This window comes from Impatiens glandulifera, chromosome 1, assembly GCF_907164915.1.
Source record: "Impatiens glandulifera chromosome 1, dImpGla2.1, whole genome shotgun sequence".
NCBI classification, from domain to species: domain Eukaryota; kingdom Viridiplantae; phylum Streptophyta; class Magnoliopsida; order Ericales; family Balsaminaceae; genus Impatiens; species Impatiens glandulifera.
In genome coordinates this window covers 24,941,858-24,961,921 of record NC_061862.1, presented here as the reverse complement: position 1 = coordinate 24,961,921, position 20,064 = coordinate 24,941,858, and the positions used below count along the sequence as shown (strand labels likewise).

Here is a 20,064-nt window from a genome sequence, read left to right as displayed (position 1 = left end):
CACTTGTCATTGTTTCCAATGCTCAGATCTAGCCTAGCTGCTCTGATACCAGTTGTTAGGATTTGTATATCCCAAATCCTACCAGCTTGAAAACAATCTGTAAAAACACAAGAAAGAAGAACACAAGAATACACAGATTTATAGTGGTTCACTCAAATTGAGTTACATCCACTTCAGCCACCACCAGATTTACTATGAAGAAGAAGAAGGAATACAAAGTTTTTGCCTCACACTTTATCTCTCTAGAATTCTGTCTTCCCAATGTAAACCCTTAATAATTACATATTTATAGGGTAAACATTCAGGTAATAAACCTAAATAACTTTGGTCAGGCCCAAGACCAAAACCAAAACCAAAACCAAAAAAAGATAAACCCAATAAACTCTAATTAACAATGTAGAGTTTATTATAAGTGTAGGCTTCATAACTCAACACATTAGACGGTACGTCTAACTCCACTGAGTTATACTACACGTCTAATTCCGGTTCTACCTCAGACTTGTCTGAAGGAGTTAGACGCACGTCTAACTTTCACTAATTAGACCATACGTCTAATTATCCAATAACCATTAGACGGTACGTCTAACTCCATTGAGTTAGACTACCCGTCTAATTCCGGTTCTACCTCAGACTTGTCTGAAGGAGTTAAACGCACGTCTAACTTTCACTAATTAGACCACAAGTCTAATTCCGAACAAATTAGACTATCCGTATAATTGTAAATATATTAGATTACACGTTTAACTCCGATGAGTTAGACTGTACGTCTAATTCCGAATATCTATTAGACCATGCGTCTAATTCCAGTCTATTAGACTACACGTCTAACTCCGGTGAGTTAGACGGTACGTCTAATTCCGTGTATTCATTAGACTTACGTCTAATTCTTTACATTCATTAGACTTACGTCTAATTCTTTACATTCATTAGACTACATGTCTAACTCCGATGAGTTAGACTGTTTGTCTAATTCTATGCATTAGACTTACGTCTAATTCCGTGTATCTATTAGACCATCCGTCTAATTACACGTCTAACTCCGATGAGTTAGACTGTACGTCTAATTCTATACATTCATTAGACTACACGTCTAACTCCGATGAGTTAGACTGTACGTCTAATTCTATGCATTCATTAGACTACATGTCTAACTCGAATGAGTTAGACTGTACGTCTAATTCTATGCATTGAATGCCAAAATCGGTCTAATGACCCTCATTAGAGCCAAGTCTTATGAAATATTGTTTCAATACACCTACATCAAAACTCATGAGTCATTTCATCATCAAAATCTCAGTGGTTAAATTATTTCAACACTTAGTCAAAAAATATTTGACCCAACAATATATATATATATATATAATAATACTTAATTTGAATTTGTCGAGTCAAGAGTGTGGTTAATTTGAATGTATATGTGAGAGTATATGGATACTTAGGTCGGATTATGGGTTGACCCGCCCATAAATTTGAAACGATTAAAAAATAAAATTAAAAAAGTTATATGTATGTTTCGAACTTGCAACCTAATAAAACAAGTAAAACCCTTTAACTAACTAAGATAATAAGACTTTATATTTTAAAATTTACACAAAATTTGATGAACGTGCGACATTCATAACAATATAATATTTATAAATAATAATGCTTAGTTTGAATTTTTCGGGTTGAGAGCTATAATTAATTTAAATATATATGTGAAAGTAAATGGATACTTGGTGTAATCCCCAAAAATGGTCCCCTGCAGCTTAGCACGTGTCGGATGACACATGGCAATACAAGAAATATCACAGGGTGGATCGAGGTTCGATGCGTTTCAACATTGGTTTGCTTTGAAAATACGCGGGACCTTTGAAACTTAATCATGCAAAAATAACTAATTTTATTCAAATTTAATAATCTAGGACCAAATAATAATTTGATTAAAACCTAGTTTAAATTAATCAAACATTCCTAATTTAAAAGATTATTTATATGAAAACAGAGTCGCCAAATAATTTTAAAAAATTCAGCAAAAAATATGTGTATAAACGTACTTTATACTAGAGTTTCTATAAAGGGTTCGGTTTTTGGTTACGCTCTGAAAAAGGCTTCGCGCTATGTTCTATGCGCCCGTTAAAGGACGGTTTTATTTTTTAAATAAAAGTCTAGATATTATAAAATATATTTATAAAATTTTATTTCTTTTAATTAGTAGTCCGGGGGTCCTAAACAAGGGTATGTTTAGATTACGTAAATAATTGTACAAAATTATTTAAAAGGGCGTACTTGTGATTACATTGATATAAGATAAACTATAAACCTTGAAAAATATCAGAAAAATGTTAGAATTTAAAAATAAATTTCAAATGAGGCCTTAGCTAGAATATTTATTTAGGAAATATTCCCAAAATATTTAAAATTCATTTTTTGACCATTTAAGATTATTTAAAAATTGATCGGGGTTCCAAAATTACCAAAATAATTATGAGTTTTGAAAAGTGGAACCAAACAGGCCTAGGACTAGGGTCCTAGGGCTTGGGTTTGGGTTTGGTGTTTACCGATTTGGGATCGGATGGGCTCGGTCCAGACTATGGTGGTCTAGATTAAGGCTTAGGAGCGTGTGTCCATTAATCTAGAGTTCTTGGTCTTGGGTTCAAGAGGCTCACACTCAAACTCAGACTACTCGGTCAAGGGACCGGAGGGCTCAGTCCTAAGGATCAGGAGGCTCGGTCCTGAACTCAGGTTGTTCGGCCCTAGGTCTGGGAGGCTTAGTTCCGGGTCTAGTTTTCTTGGTCCGAGGTTAGAATCCTTGGTTGGATTCCTCAGTCATTGCTCAAAACACCGGTCCAAAGTCTTAGTCTTAACTCAAGAACATTGGTCATTGGTCTCGGTCCTGACTCAAGAACATCAGTCCTTGGTCTTAGTCCCATGTTAGTTTTCTCGACTGTGTTCCTCAGTCCTCTTTATCGGTCCCAAACTAAGAACCTTAGTCCTTTGCCTTGGTCCAAGAGGACCGAGTGTTCTTGAATTGGTCAAAAACTACATACCTTATATCTTTTGATACAGATCATGAAATCATGATCTATAAGTTGCAATCAATTCATATGATTGTGAGGATTAAAAGCCCTAACCATAATCACGATCAATCAATTTCTATAAAGATCAATTTTTCAAAACTGTTTTTAGGTCAAAATTTGGGATCTTTTGAATTAGGACATCTTGTTCCAACAGCTTTGAAATGATGAACATAGTTGAACACAATCAAAACAAAAATATCATTCAAACTCTGTAACAAATTTACAAACTGAAATTCAAACTATTTTTTTTCTTCTAAATTTTATTTGGATCAAACATGATTGGGATGTTGATATTATGATTTGGAAATCATCATAATATGTTTATAAACATTTTAGGCAGCTAATTGAATCAAAATTCCAGCTTAAAAGCTCAAGAATATCAAATTCAAAAAATCTAGATTTTTAAACCAAATTTTTATTTTTTTTATTTTAGGTTTATCTGATCAAATCTCTTTCAACAGAAAGTTCATACATCATCTATGGAATGATTCTAAACAAAAAACACAAAATTGAACTCTATAATAGATCAAATCGATCAAACTTGAAAAAAAAAATCAATTTTCAATCACATCGAAATACAGAGGATCTGGAAGTTTAACAACACTTGGAGAACACTCCAAAGATGTGTGGGAAGCTTTCTAAAGTCTGGATAAAAGCTTTGATCGCCGAAGAGGATTTTACATCTCTGAATTAGACTGTAAGATGTGATTTATGTTTGATGGATTGGAAGAGGAGGACCTAAAGAGTATTTATACTCAACTAGGTCAGCTATCTTAGAAGAATTGAACTTCGATTTGGCAATCAAAGTTCTACCCTTTAATTTGAAATTCGTCTTCGGCAGCCTATCTAGGATGTAGGATTTGAATTCAAAGTATAGGGGTGAGGATCGCGAGGCAGAGACGTGCACGAGGGTGAAAAAATGAAAGGATAAGGTTGAGAAATGGATGAGATATCCCTTTTGGAAGGTCACCAACGTCCATCGCGGCCTCTAGAGTTTGCGAAGAAGAAGCTCAAAAACGATGTCATTTTGCTAAACCATAACACTCTATTGCGTTCCGTTGGCGTTCCGTTAGCGTCCTAGTATGTTATGGCCCGGGCGCGCACGTTCTTTTGCTACAGCTGGGTGCGTGGCATATTCTTGAGCGCTGGATAAAAATCCAGCGATGTTCCAATGAACTTGAATCCCGCTGCAATAATTAAACATAATTTCGGCTACATAGAATTATTAGTTTATATTTTAATAAAATGGTTATTTGAAAACAAATTTGTAACCGTTTCTTTCATTTTTCTTCACCAAAAATTTCACAAAAAATATTTTTGGAAACATAATAAAAATTATGTTCATTATTTTTATTTTTGGCAACTTTTGAGTACTTGGGGTATTATTTTAAGTCATAAACTATACATAATTTATGTTTAAAATTATAATTAAATAGTTTCAACCCCTTTTTGAGTTTAATTTGGGGCCTAAGATCATTTATAATTGTGTAATCTAATATTTAAAAATGCGCCCTTATAAACCTTAAAGTTCTTCACTAAAGGTGAATTAAAGCCAAAAATGTTGAAGACTATTAAACATTTTTAATAAATACAAGATAAATTCGCGTGTAACACACGCGGAAAAAATAAAAACAATATAAATTAAAAAAATACAATAATTTTAAAATATGTATTTAATGTGTCTTATACTTAATAAATAACAGATAATTTTTAATTAGAATAATATATATATATATATAATAAAAAGAGAAAAAAGTAAAAATTATTTTTATTAATCAATATATATCATATTTTTAGAAAATTAAGATAAAAAATTTAATAATTTTTTTCGTTCATGGATGGTGATTTAGGGCCAAATATCATGTCGAAAGGTATAAACGAATGTTAAGAATGTCTGCTTGAGTAATGTAAATATTGGTGAGAAAACCTAAGGTTTGTCCACGAAAGGTGATTTAGGGCCTAAGATCATGTTTAACGGTATAATCTAATATTTAAAAATGCACCCTTATAAATCGCAAGTTATTCACCGAGGGAGGGTGAGTCAAAGCCAAAAATGTTCTAAGTGTATTAATTTTTTTTTAATAAACACTAGGTAAATTCACGTGTGATCCACACAGAAAAGATAAAAACAAAATAAGTTAAAAAATACAACAATTTAAAAATATGTATTTAATGTGTCTTATACATAATAATTAACGAATAATTTTTAATTAGAATAATATATAAATATATACAAGAGAAACAAATTATTTTTATTAATAAATTTATATCATATATTTAAAAAAATTAAGATAAACAATTTAATTATTTTTATTATATATAATGTTATATATATCATTATTAACGAAATATTTTTATTTAATATTAGGATAAGATATATAATTAACTTTATTATATTTTGTTTTGTATGAGTATAAAAATATTATAGTTATTTATAATGTAATTTACAAAATATATATACATATACAAAATTATAAAATTATTTTAATAATTATTAGGGGTTTAGCGGTTAAAGTGTTAACATTTCATACTTAAGACTAAGGTTCAAATCCCTCTAAAAGTAATTATTATATGTGAGTGTGCGAACATTGGTAGATGAAGTGGAAACGAGAATGTTGGTTTGAGTAACGTAAACATTTGTGATAAACTTAAAGGTTCGTCCACGTAGGTAATGTCGGTTTGAGTAACGCAAACATTAGTGATAAAAACTAAGGGTTCGTTCACGGAGGGAGTGTCGACATGAGTGAAGCAAATATTGTTGAGAAAACCTAAAGATTCGTCCACGAAGGGTGATTTAGGGCCTAAGATCATAACGAAATATGTAATCGATTATTGAGAATACTTAAGTAAAACAAATATTAGTGAGAAACTTAAGGGTCCGTCCACAAAGGGTGATTAAGGGCCTAAGATCATGTCGAAAGATGTAATAAAATTTTACAAATGTACTCTTAAAGTCCGAAAGATTTTACACGGAGGGTGAGTCAAAACCAAATATCATGTTAAAAGGCGTAATCGAATGATTAAATATGAAAATTAAGAATAATTAAGATTAATTATACACCATTGAAAGATAATTTAGATGATATATATGAGTGAAAGAAATTTTAATAATGCATTTTTATTAAAATTATTCATTACATATACAAAAAATCAAAATTCATAAAATTATAATAAATATTTTTTATTTTAATTTATAATATATATATATATATATTTTAAAAAATAAATAAATTAGAAAATAAGTTTAAAAATATATTTTATGTTAAGTTTAAAAATGATTGAAAAACTTATTTTTGATTTATTTATTATTAAAAAACTAAAATAAAACATTAAATACTTGAAATAACATTTTAAAATTGATTAATTTTTTAAAAAAAAAATATTAATATATTTAATATATTATTAATTTAAAATTCTAAAATAAAAGAAATAAAACTGTAAAACAAAATAATAAAAATATTAAAATTAAAAAAATATTTAATTAAATATGTTAAGTTTAAAATATATTTAGAAATGTTTTTGTGACATTTATTATTATAATAGAAAAATGATACTTAGAATTTTTTTTATTACTATATATTTTTGTATTTAATTAATTATATATATATATATATTGATTGTAATCCATTTTTAATAATTTATTATTATTTAAAAACTATTAAGCTATTAAATATAAATTATTTTATTAGCATATATTTTTATTTAATTTTTATATTAATTTAATTATTTTTTAATATTTGTCTAATTATCTATTATAATTATTTATTATTTTAAAAAATAATTTAAGACACTGTATATAACAATTTGATTACCATATATTTTTTTAATTATATATATATATATATATATATATATATAAATATATTAGTTTTAAATATTTTTTATATTTGTCCTTTTATTTATTATATTAATTTATTTTTCTATTTTTGATAAATATTAATTCTTATTAAATTTGGTTACTAAAATTTCAAAATTATTATAAATATAAAAGAATATAAAAAAACTTAAATAAGTTGGTTAGATTATTTTTTAATATTTTTATAAGAAATATTAGACTCAAGTAAAATTTTATATAATTTGTTTAATAATTTTTTTCTTTTCTAAATTACTTTTCTTTTTATCTTTTTATGTAATAGTTGTTGTCAATTTATAGGATTAATCAATACGTATTATAACTTTTCTTGTAAATGTTTTTTAAAATATATATACTTAATGAATTAAAAAAGATATGTAAACATTAAATTTTGATTTAACTTAATTTTTATCGATTAAAATCAATTCAAAGATTTGAATAATATTATTTTTATCTAAAATATTTTATATAAATAATATTATTTTTATATTCTTACCCATTTAATGCACAAAATTCATACTATTGATTTTTAATATTTTCAAACCAACAATTTCTTTTATTTTTTTAAATAAAAATATTATTCAATGTCTTAAAAATACTTCAATTTTATTTAAAATAACTTCAACCATAATTAACTTATATCAAACAATTGTTTCAATCATACTTGATTATTTATTTCTATTGGAAAAAATTACTTATATTTCTTAGTATTTTAGAAAAAAAATCAGTGTTTACATTATCGGTATGAATTGATTAAAAAATGTTAGTTTGGTCTATTTATTTTATCCAAAATTTTATCGTTAATTTTTTATGTCCACTTTAATTTTTTTTAAGCCCATCTCACATATGAAATATGGATATGCCCTTTTTTATATATATTTATATTAATGTTTATTACAATGTTATTGGATTCTCGCAGTATAAAGAATTTTACAAAGAATTTTGACGACATGCCTCGTGTTCCCGTCTAAAAGACAGTCTATACTACGAACTGTATTTATTCAATACATGACAACTTTACACTAAAATACAAATTTACGAAATTGGCATACTTTTAAGGTTGAAGCCTAATTCTAACATATTATGAATAGGAGATTCCAGGGCTGACTCAAGTTTTGTGTTACCCTAAAAAAAAGTGTTTTTTGGGAGCCCTAGTTCTAGTTAAAGAAATTATTTTTTTGGTAAGATTTGAATTAATAATTAAAAAAAATTAAATTTTTATTCTAAATCATTAAGTTAAATCATTTTATATTTAAAAAAAATGAGTAAATTTAATTTTATATATTGTTTTGTTATATTGGAATTGAAGGTGATTCTCCTAGGGTGAAATACTTATAACAATACAGATGTGGAGTATACTTATTAGATTAGAAGAGAGTGAACAATATTGCAACCTTTAACTAGAATTGAGAATTGGGCGGTTCAGGACAGGACGGATAATGCATTTATCAACTCCGTCCTTTTTATTTTGGGAATTTTTTTAATACCATATCCGTCCCGTTTTTATTTCGAGATATTTTTTAATACTATCCCCGCCTCGTTAGATTTTGTTCGGTTTCGGGGAATCCCCGTGGGACACAATTTATAAAATATTTAAAATAAAACCCAGTTTAAATTAATCAAACATTCCTAATTTAAAAGATTATTTATATGAAAAAGAGTCGCCAAATAATTTTTAAAAAATCAACAAAAAATATGTGTATAAACGTACTTTATACTAGAGTTTCTATAAATGGTTCGATTTTTGGTTACGCTCTGAAAAAGGCTTCGCGCTATGTTCTCTGCGCCCGTCAAAGGACGTTTTTATTTTTTAAATAAAAGTCTGGATATTATAAAATATATTTATAAAATTTTATTTCTTTTAATTAGTAGTCCGGGGGTCTTAAACAAGGGTATGTTTAGATTACGTAAATAATTGTACAAAATTATTTAAAAGGGCATACATGTGATTGCATTGATATAAGATAAACTATAAACCTTGAAAAATATCAGAAAAATGTTAGAATTTAAAAATAAATTTCAAATGGGGCCTTAGCTAGAATATTTATTTAGGAAATATTCCCATAATATTTAAAATTCATTTTTTGACCTTTTAAGATTATTTGAAAATTGATCGGGGTTCCAAAATTACCAAAATAATTATGAGTTTTGAAAAGTGGAACCAAACAGGCCTAGGACTATAGGGTCATAGGGCTTAGGTTTGGTGTTTACCGATTTGGGCTCGGACGGGCTCGGTCTAGACTAGGGTGGTCTAGATCAAGGCTTAGGAGCTTGGGTCCATTAATCTAGAGTTCTTGGTCCTGGGTTCGAGAGGCTCACACTCAAACTCGGACTACTCGGTCAAGGGACCAGAGGGCTCGGTCCTAAGGATCAGGAGGCTCGGTCCTAAACTCAGGTTGTTCTGTCCTAGGTCTGGGAGGCTCGGTTCCGGGTCTAGTTTTCTCGGTCCAAGGTTAGAATCCTCGGTTGGATTCCTCGGTCATTGCTCAAAATACCGGTCCAAGGTCTTAGTCCTAACTCAAGAACATTGGTCATTGGTCTCGGTCCTGACTTAAGAATATCACTCCTTGGTCTCAGTCCCATGTTAGTTTTCTCGACCGTGATCCTCAGTCCTCTTTATCGGTCCCAGACTAAGAACCTTAGTCCTTTGCCTTGGTCCAAGAGGACCGAGTGTTCTTAAATTGGTCAAAAACTACATGTCTTATATCTTTTGATACAGATCATAAAATCGTGATCTATAAGTTGCAATCAATTCATATGATTGTGGGGATTAAAAGCCCTAACCATAATCACGATCAATCGATTTCTATCAAGATCAATTTTTCAAAACTGTTTTTAGGTCAAAATTTGAGATCTTTTGAATTAGGTCATCTTGTTCCAACAGCTTTGAAATGATGAACATAGTTGAACACAACCAAAACAAAAACATCATTCAAACTCTGTAAAAAATTTACAAACTGAAATTCAAACTATTTTTTTTCTAAATTTCAGTTGGATCAAACATGATTGGGATGTTGATATTATGATTTGGAAATCATCATAATATGTTTATAAACATTTTAGGCAACTAATTGAATCAAAATTCCAGCTTAAAAGCTCAAGAATATCAAATTCAAAAAATTTAGATTTTTAAACCAAATTTTTGTTTTTTTTTGTTTCAGGTTTATCTGATCAAATCTCTTTCAACAGAAAGTTCATACATCATCTATGGAATGATTCTAAACAAAAAAAACACAAAATTGAACTCTATAATAGATCAAACCGATCAAATTTGAAAAAAAATCAATTTTCAATCACATTGAAATACAGAGGATCTGGAAGTTTAAAAACACTTGGAGAACACTCCAAGGATGTGTGGGAAGCTTTCTAAAGTCTGGATCAAAGCTTTGATCGCCGAAGAGGATTTTACATCTCTGAATTAGACTGTAAAATGTGATTTTTGTTTGATGAATTGGAAGAGGAGGACCTAAAGAGTATTTATACTCAACTAGGTCAGCTATCTTAGAAGAATTGAACTTCGATTTGGCAATCGAAGTTCTACCCTTTAATTTGAAATTCGTCTTCAGCAGCCTATCTAGGATGTAGGATTTGAATTCAAAGTATAGGGGTGAGGATCGCGAGGCAGAGACGTGCACGAGGGTGAAAAAATGAAAGGATAAGGTTGAGAAATGGATGAGATATCCCTTTTGGAAGGTCACCAACGTCCATCGCGGCCTCTAGAGTTTGCGAAGAAGAAGCTAAAAAACGATGTCATTTTGTTAAACCATAACGCTCTATTGCGTTCTGTTGGCGTTCCGTTAGCGTCATAGTATGTTATGGCCCGGGCGCGCGCGTGCTTTTGCTACAGCTGGGTGCGTGGCATATTCTTGAACGTTGGATAAAAATCCAGCGATGTTCCAATGACCTTGAATCCCGCTGCAATAATTAAACATAATTTCGGCTACACATAATTATTAGTTTATATTTTAATAAAATGGTTATTTGAAAATAAAATTTTAACCGTTTCTTTCATCTTCTTCACCAAAAATTTTACAAAAAATATTTTTGGAAACATAATAAAAATTATGTTCATTATTTTTATTTTTGGCAATTTTTGAGTACTTGGGGTATTATTTTAAGTCATAAACTATACATAATTTATGTTTAAAATCCTAATTAAATAGTTTCAACCCCTTTTTGAGTTTAATTTGGGGCCTAAGATCATTTATAATTGTGTAATCTAATATTTAAAAATGCACCCTTATAAACCGCAAAGTTCTTCACTAAAGGTGAGTTAAAGCCAAAAATGTTGAAGACTATTAAACATTTTTAATAAATACAAGATAAATTCACGTGCGATACACGCGGAAAAAATAAAAACAATATAAATTAAAAAAATACAATAATTTTAAAATATGTATTTAATGTGTCTTATACTTAATAAATAACGAATAATTTTTAATTAGAATAATATATATATATATAATAAAAAGTGAAAAAAATAAAAATTATTTTTATTAATAAATTTATATCATATTTTGAGAAAATTAAAATAAAAAATTTAATTATTTTTATTCGTTCACGGATAGTGATTTAGGGCCAAAGATCATGTTGAAAGGTATAAACGAATGTTGAGAATGTCTGCTTAAGTAATGTAAATATTGGTGAGAAAACCTAAGGTTTGTCCACGAAAGGTGATTTAGAGCCTAAGATCAATTTAATATTAGAATAAGATATATAATTAATTTTATTATATTTTGTTTTGTATGAGTATAAAAATATTATAGTTATTTATAATGTAACTTACAAAATATATATACATATACAAAATTATAAAATCATTTTAACAATTATTAGGGGTTTAGCGGTTAAAGTGTTAACATTTCATACTTAAGACTAATGTTCAAATCCCTCGAAAAGTAATTATTATATGTGAGTGTGCGAACATTGGTAGATGAAGTGGAAACGAGAATGTTGGTTTGAGTAACGTAAACATTTGTGATAAACTTAAAAGTTCGTCCACGTAGGTAATGTCGGTTTGAGTAACACAAACATTAGTGATAAAAACTAAGGGTTCGTCCACAGAGGGAGTGTCGACTTGAGTAAATCAAACATTGTTGAGAAAACCTAAAGATTCGTCTACGAAGGGTGATTTAGGGTCTAAGATCATACCGAAATATGTAATCGATTAATGAGAATACTTGAGTAAAACAAATATTAGTGAGAAACTTAAGGGTTCGTCCACAAAGGGTGATTAAGGGCCTAAAATCGTGTCGAAAGATGTAATAAAATGTTTACAAATGCACTCTTAAAGTCCGCAAGGTTTTACACGGAGGGTGAGTCAAAACCAAATATTATGTCAAAAGGCGTAATCGAATGATTAAGTATGAAAATTAAGAATAATAAAGATTAATTATACACCATTGAAAGATAATTTAGATGATATATATGGGTGAAAGAAAGTTTGATAATGCATTTTTCTGTTTTTAGTATTAAAATTATTAATTACATATACACAAAAAAATATTCATAAAATTATAATAAATATTTTTTATTTTAATTTATAATATATATATATATATATATTTTAAAAAATAAATAAATTAGAAAATAAATTTAAAAATATATTTTATGTTCAGTTTTAAAACAATTGGAAAACTTATTTTTGATTTATTTATTATTAAAAAAATAAAATAAAACATTAAATACTTGAAATAACATTTTAGAATTGATTAATTTTGTAAAACAAATATTAATATATTTAATATATTATTAATTAAAAATTCTAAAATAAAAGAAATAAAACTGTAAAACAAAATAATAAAAATATTAAAATTAAAGAAATTAAAAAAATTAAAATTATATTTAATTAAATATGTTAAGTTTAAAATTTATTTAGAAATGTTTTTGTGACTTATTTATTATTATAATAGAAAAATAATATTTAGAATTTTTTTTATTACCATATATTTTTGTATTTAATTATATATATATATATTAATTGTAATCCATATTTAATAATTTATTATTATTTAAAAACTATTAAGATATTATATGGAAATTATTTTATTAGCATATATTTTTATTTAATTATTATATTAATTTAATTATTTTTTAATATTTGTCTAATTATCTATTATAATTATTTATTATTTTAAAAAATAATTTAAGACACTATATATAAAATTTTTATTACCATATATTTTTTTAATTATATATATATATATATATATTAGTTTTAAATATTTTTTATATTTTCCTTTTATTTATTATATTAATTTATTTTTCTATTTTTTGATAAATATTAATTCTTATTAAATTTGGTTACTAAAATTTCAAAATTATTATAAATATAAAAAAATATAAAAAAAACTTAAATAAGTTGATTAGATGATTTTTTTTATATTTTTATTTTTCAAATAAGTATATAATAATAAGAAATATTAGACTCAAGTAAAATTTTATATAATTTTTTTAATAATTTTTTTCTTTTTTAAATCACTTTTCTTTTTTACGTAATAGTTATTGTCAATTTATATGATTTATTAATATGTGTTACAACTTTTCTTTTAAATATTTTTTAAAATATATATACTCGGTGAATTTAAAAAGATATGTAAATATTAAATTTTGATTTAACTTAATTTTTACCGATTAAAATCAATTCAAAGATTTGAATAATATTATTTTTATTTAAAATATTTTATATAAATAATATTATTTTTATATTCTTACCCATGTAATGCACAAAATTCATACTATTGATTTTTAATATTTTCAAACCAACAATTTCTTTTATTTTTTTAAATAAAAATATTATTCAGTGTCTAAAGAATACTACAATTTTATCTAGCATAACTTCAAACATAATTAACTTATATCAAACAATTGTTTCAATCATACTTGATTATTTATTTCTATTGGAAAAAATTACTTATATTTCAGAAAAAAATAAATGTTTACATTATTGGTATGAATTGATTAAAAAATGTTAGTTTGGTCTATTTATTTTATCCAAAATTTTATAGTTAATTTTTTTATGCCCATCTCAAAATTTTTTAAGCCCACTTCACCTCTAAAATATGGATCTGTCCTTATATATATATATATATATATATATATATATATATATATATATATATATATATATATATATATATATATATATATTAATGTTTATTACAATGTTATCGGATTCTCGCAATATAAAGGAATTTTGACGGCATGCCTCACGTTCCCGTCTAAAAGACAGTCTATACTACGGACTGTATTTATTCGATACATGACAACTTTACACTAAAATAAAAAATTTCGACATAGGCATTCTTTTAAGGTTGAAGCCTAATTCTAACCTATTATGAATAGGGGATTCTAGGGCCGACTCAAGTTTTGTGTTACCCTAAGAAAAAAAGTGTTTTTTTGGGAGCCCTAGTTCTAGTTAAAGAAATTATTTTTGGTATGATTTGAATTAATAATTAAACAAAAAAAATTAATTTTTATTCTAAATCACTAAGTTAAATCATTTTATATTTAAAAAAAATGAGTAAATTTAATTTTATATCTTGTTTTGATATATTGGAATTGAAGGTGATTCTCCTAGGGTGAAATACTTATAACAATACAGATGTGGAGTATACTTATTAGATTAGAAGAGAGTGAACAATATTACAACCTATAACTAGAATTGAGAATTGGGCGGTTCAGGACGGATAATGTATTTATCATCTCCGTCCTTTTTATTTTGGGAATTTTTTTAATACCATACCCGTCCCGTTTTTATTTCGAGATATTTTTTAATACTATCCCCGCCCCGTTAGATTTTGTTCAGTTTCGAGGAATTCCCGTGGGACACAATTTATAAAATATTTAAAAAAATTAAAAAAATTTATAAAAAAAAATTGTGAACATATTGTAATGAATTTTTTATAAAAAATTTATAAAACGGATTTTTTAATATAATATATATTGTAATGTATTAAAATTTTATATTATTATATAAAATAAACTTAAGACTCTTATAAAATATAGTGTAGAAATAAATATATTGTGATTTAATATATTTAATTATATTTATAGTGTTCGAGAGAGAATTGGGGTGAGATCGGGGCGGGTCTGAACGGAGAACACAAATAGCATCTTCGCTCCATCCTCATTCGATTTCGGAGAAAAACTATTCCAAACGAGACAATTCGGTTAGATTTTCACGGTGCAGTTTCAAATTATCATCTTTACTTAAAACCATTTCCAAAGATCAATTTTAGCAAGAATATTATAACTATAATATATTTGTGCAGAAAAATGTTATCAATTATTATTATTATTATTTTTTTTTTCTTGTTATCAAATTTAAAATTTTGTTAATAATTAATTAATTATTATTTTCACAGAATTTATTTTAATTTTTAATTTGACAATATTTAAAAATAACTGTCCTCTACTGATGGAAAATAAAATCTCTTCTAGAACCATGCTTTTATTTGTTGTATTTTTAGAAAAACAAATTTAGAACTTTGGGTGCTTTTTTCTTTCAAATTAAACGGTCAAGTTTCTTTTTTTATTTAAAAGTGTTTGCGACGGCGGTAGTGGCGCTTTCATGTTCCGGAACCCCTATATCAATGTTCTCTATACTGGTTCTAATGTTTATGGATCGGTGCTCCGACCTGATAATTTTCATTACAATGAAAAGTTAACCGAGAAAGTTGTTTGTTTGTTTTTCAATATGAATCATTGACTTGCTTGCTTACTGACTGTCTGTCTGAGATTTTGGGTTGATTTTTTCTCATGTTTTTTATTTGGTCCAATTTAGAGAGATGGTTGTCCAAATTAATCCGGAAACATTTAAAGGTGGAACAATTACTATTAATTTCCCAGTTTCTACAGAATTGGGTCTTGGGCTTGGATTTTAATGAGTGTGGCGGGCTTATAAGAGTTTAGGGTTTAGTTATTGTGTGTAGAAGAGAAGAGAGAGAAAGAATATGGATTCAAGAAAAAAGTTGAAAAGGGTTGGCGGAGTTAATAAGAACAAGGTTGGTTTGCAATTTCCGCTTACTCGTATCCGTCGGAATGTTGGGAAAGGTCGACAGATTCAGCAGATCGATGAAGCCGCTGCAGTTTATTTGGGCGGTGTTCTTGAGTACCTGACCACTGAAGTACTGGAATCGGCTGGAAACTTAGCCAGAGGCAGCAGCAAAAAAGTGATTGAATCGAAGCATCTTCTTCAGGCGGCTAAGAATGATAAGGAAGAACTGGGGAAGTTGCTGGCTGGAGTACTGATTACTGATCGGGAACGTGACCTGGATTGTCTCAATCTTGGATTCAAACAGATTCATCTTCATGATCATTGATCCAGTTCACTTCAGTTCAGTTCAGTTCAGATTGTTCTTCATGAACTGGATTGTCTCAATCTTGGGTGAGGTTATTAATTTACTTATGTGTCAATTGACTTTGTCTTTAATTAATTTGTGATGTCCTTTCTTTTCTTCTTCTTAACCTAATTAATATTTTAAGAACCTTCTATTTTATTTTGCAAATGCTAGCTACAATCAATATCCTTAATTAGTTTGTCTCAAATTTCTCTATTCTATAATTGCTGCTTTTTTAGGTAATCTATAATAGGATTGGAAAATCTCTGATTTATGTTTTATACATTTCTATTTTATATGGGAGTTTCATTATTGTTGATTAGATTTTAAGGAATTTGTAGCCCCACCCACAACCTTCCTTATACGGCTTGGCCTGTTCAATCAAATTCCAGTCTCTATCAAAATCGCTCCAATAAACAACATAAGAACCCCATAACTTCAATGTAGGATTCAAGTCTCATTCCTTAACATTAGATCGATCGATACACAGTATCTTTAGCAGTGATGTTAACCGGAATCGCTCCGTCATGGGAGAAGCTGCAGTTATTCGAATCATCAATGGGAGAAATGGGTGGTGAATACGAAGAGGACGCCAATTGGAAAGTGGCCATAAATTTTGTAGCATTTTGGAATAGTGTTTGCTTTGCTCACCATATGAATATGCTTCAAGGACCAAAGAAGAGACCAAGACTCATGATCATTCTAGTGTAACAATAGATTTCTCAAGATCCTACAATCATCTTTCAAGAGATTCCAACAATAAGAATTTCGGCTCCTTTTTCTTCTACCCATGACTCATAATTGAAAGATTAGGATTCTTGCATGCATTTCCTTTCACAACCTGCTCTAATTCTTCCATTAAGACTTCACATCGATCATCACTATTCATTTTCCTTAAATATACTTTTGATTTATTTTAATTTTTAATTCTTATTTATAATTTATTCTAGACAGAAGTTTTGTGTTACTTTTTATGTTAATTTTATTTGCTTAGATTACACAGTTCAAATGGAAATAGAACAGAGACTTGATACCAATGGAACTTTTGATGAGATTAGTCCTAATATGAAAAATGTGATCATATACTTGAGTATTATATGGAAGAATAAATTGGTGAAAGAAAAGTAAGAAACATTTCATCATTACATTCAAAAACTGTTCATTATCCAGATTTTATAGTCTCAAGTCTCAGAGTGATGGGTGAAGGTGTTGCTATTCCTGTTGTTTGTTTATGGAATTCAGAGTAATATAACTAATTCATTATCCATTGAACTTGAACACAAAAACTTTCTTCTTTGGCAATCTCAAATCTTACCTACCCTACAAGGTTATAGTCTCTATCCATATGTTACTAGAACTAATTCTTCTCCTGAAACCTTTCTCCAAGCCGATGTTGATGACAAATTTAGTGTCCTTACTCCAAATCCTCTTTTTACCATCTAGGAGGAACAAGATCAGAGGATCCTTTCATGGATTCTCTCCACCCTTTCAAAATCCATCCTAGCCCAAGTGGTTGTTGAATCCTACACCACATTTAAAGCACTATGTTTTGCTTTAGAACACATTCGCCTCTCAATCTCAAGCTCGTCTAATGTATTTTCGTCTTCATCTCTAGACAGTAAAGAAGGGCTCACTCCCGATGGCCAAATATTTACAGAAAATAAAATCAATCATCGATAGTCTCACTGGTGTTGGACAAAGCATATCTCAACAAGTTTTCATCATTTATACTTTAGAATGACTCGATCCTGAATACGAATCTCTCACTATAGCGGTAACCACTCGCACTAACCCCGTCACCATCGAAGACCTCCAAGGAATACATCCTACACATGAGATTCACCTTGAATCACTCTTTTTCTACCACTAATCTTGCTTTTGGATCTAGAGGGATTTCGAAACCATCCCACTTCCAACGATCGCGACGTTCGATCTCCTCACGGGTGATTATAGTGTAAGAAATAAAATTGTCAAAAGATTAAGCTCCCATAATTTTAATGGATATCAAATAAATTGGCCTTCAAATTTATCTAAATTTTCACACTCCAGTCGGGCTTCTACTATCGGGTTAGGGTGTCATTCTACTTTGTGTCTTATATTTTGAGTCGTGGGCCTCGTGAGCCCAAAAGAAATAAAATACAATGTTCATTGTGTGATCGTTTTGGTTATGCGGCTTGAGTAAATCAAATATTGGTGAGAAAACATAAATGTTCCTTCAATAGGTTGATTCAGGGCATGATATTCAAGACTATTAAACATTTTTAATAAATACTAGGTAAATTCACGTGCGATGCACATAGAAAAGATAATAACAAAATAAATTAAAAAATACAATAATTTTAAAATATGTATTTAATGTGTCTTTTAATTAAAATAAGATATATATATATATATTATATATATAAAAGAGAAAAAAAATAAAAATTATTTTTATTAATAAATTTCTATCATATATTGAGAAAATTTAAGATAAAAAATTTAATTATTTTTATTAAATATTATGTTATATATATCATTAATAACGAAATATTTTTATTTAATATTAGGATAAAATATATAATTATTTTTATTATATTTTGTTTTGTACGAGTATAAAAAAATTATAGTTATTTAAAATGTAACTTACAAAATATATATGTATATACAAAATTATAAAATTATTTTCAACAATCATAAGTGGTCTAGCGGTTAAAGTGTTAACATTTCATACTTAAGATCAATGTTCGAATTCCTCTGAAAATAATTATCATATGTGAGATAATTATTATATGTGAGTGCGCAAACATTGGTAGATGAAGTGGAAACAAAAATATTGTTAGTTTGTGTAACGCAAACATTGGTGATAAAAAATTAAGGATTCGTCCATAGAGGGAATGTCGGCTTGAGTAAAGAAAACATTGTTGATAAAACTTAAAAGTTTGTCCACGGAGGGTGATTTAGTGCCTAAGATCATACCGAAATGTGTAATCAATTGTTGGGAATGTCAGCTTGAGTAAAATAAATATTTGTGAGAAACTTAAGGGTTCATCCATAGAGGGTGAGAAACTTCAGGACTAAGATCATGTCGAAAGGTGTAATAAAATATTTAAAAATGCACACTTACAGATTGCAAGGTTTTTCCATGGAGGGTGAGTCAAATCAAACATCATGCCAAAGGCGTAATCAAATGATTAAGTATGGTGAAAATTAAGAATGATTAAGAATAATAATACGTCATTGGAAAATAATTTAGAGTATATATGGATGAAAGATATTTTAATAATGTAATTTTTCTTTTTAAGTATTAAAATTATTAATTATATATATACATACACAAAAATATTCATAAAAATATAATAAATATTTATTATTTTAATTTATAATGTTCATATATATATATTTAAAAAAAATAAATTAATTAAAAAATATATTTTATGTTATGTTTTAAAGCGATTGGAACACTTATTATTTATTTATTTATTATTATAAAAAACAAAATAAAATATTAAATACTTGAAATAGCATTATAGAATTGACTAAAATTTTAAAAAGAAAAATATTAATATATTTAATATATTATTAATTAAAAAGTTTAAAATAAAAGAAATTAAATTGTAAAACAAAATAATAAAATATTCAAATTAAAAAAATTAAAATTATAATTAATTAAATATGTTAAGTTTTAAATATGTTTAGAAATGTATTTGAGACATATTTATTATTATAAGAAAATTACTTTTAAATTTTATTTTTTATTATCATATTTTTTTTTGTATATATATATATATATATATATATATATATATATATATATATATATATATATATATTA

At 27.4% G+C, this 20,064-nt stretch overlaps 1 protein-coding gene across 1 annotated transcript; it reads left to right on the top strand.

The window, feature by feature from the left end:
* The first annotated feature begins 15,866 nt into the window (after positions 1-15,866).
* Positions 15,867-16,235, top strand: LOC124921497 (histone H2A-like). Its single transcript, XM_047462172.1, has one exon. It carries the CDS (start codon positions 15,867-15,869, stop codon positions 16,233-16,235), a length of 369 nt encoding a protein of 122 aa, XP_047318128.1.
* The last annotated feature ends 3,829 nt before the right edge of the window (positions 16,236-20,064 follow it).

What these genes read in the sequence shown, in the direction of transcription:
- LOC124921497 (XM_047462172.1), top strand. Translation starts at nt 15,867, where the DNA reads ATGGATTCAAGAAAAAAGTTGAAAAGGGTTGGCGGAGTTAATAAGAAC.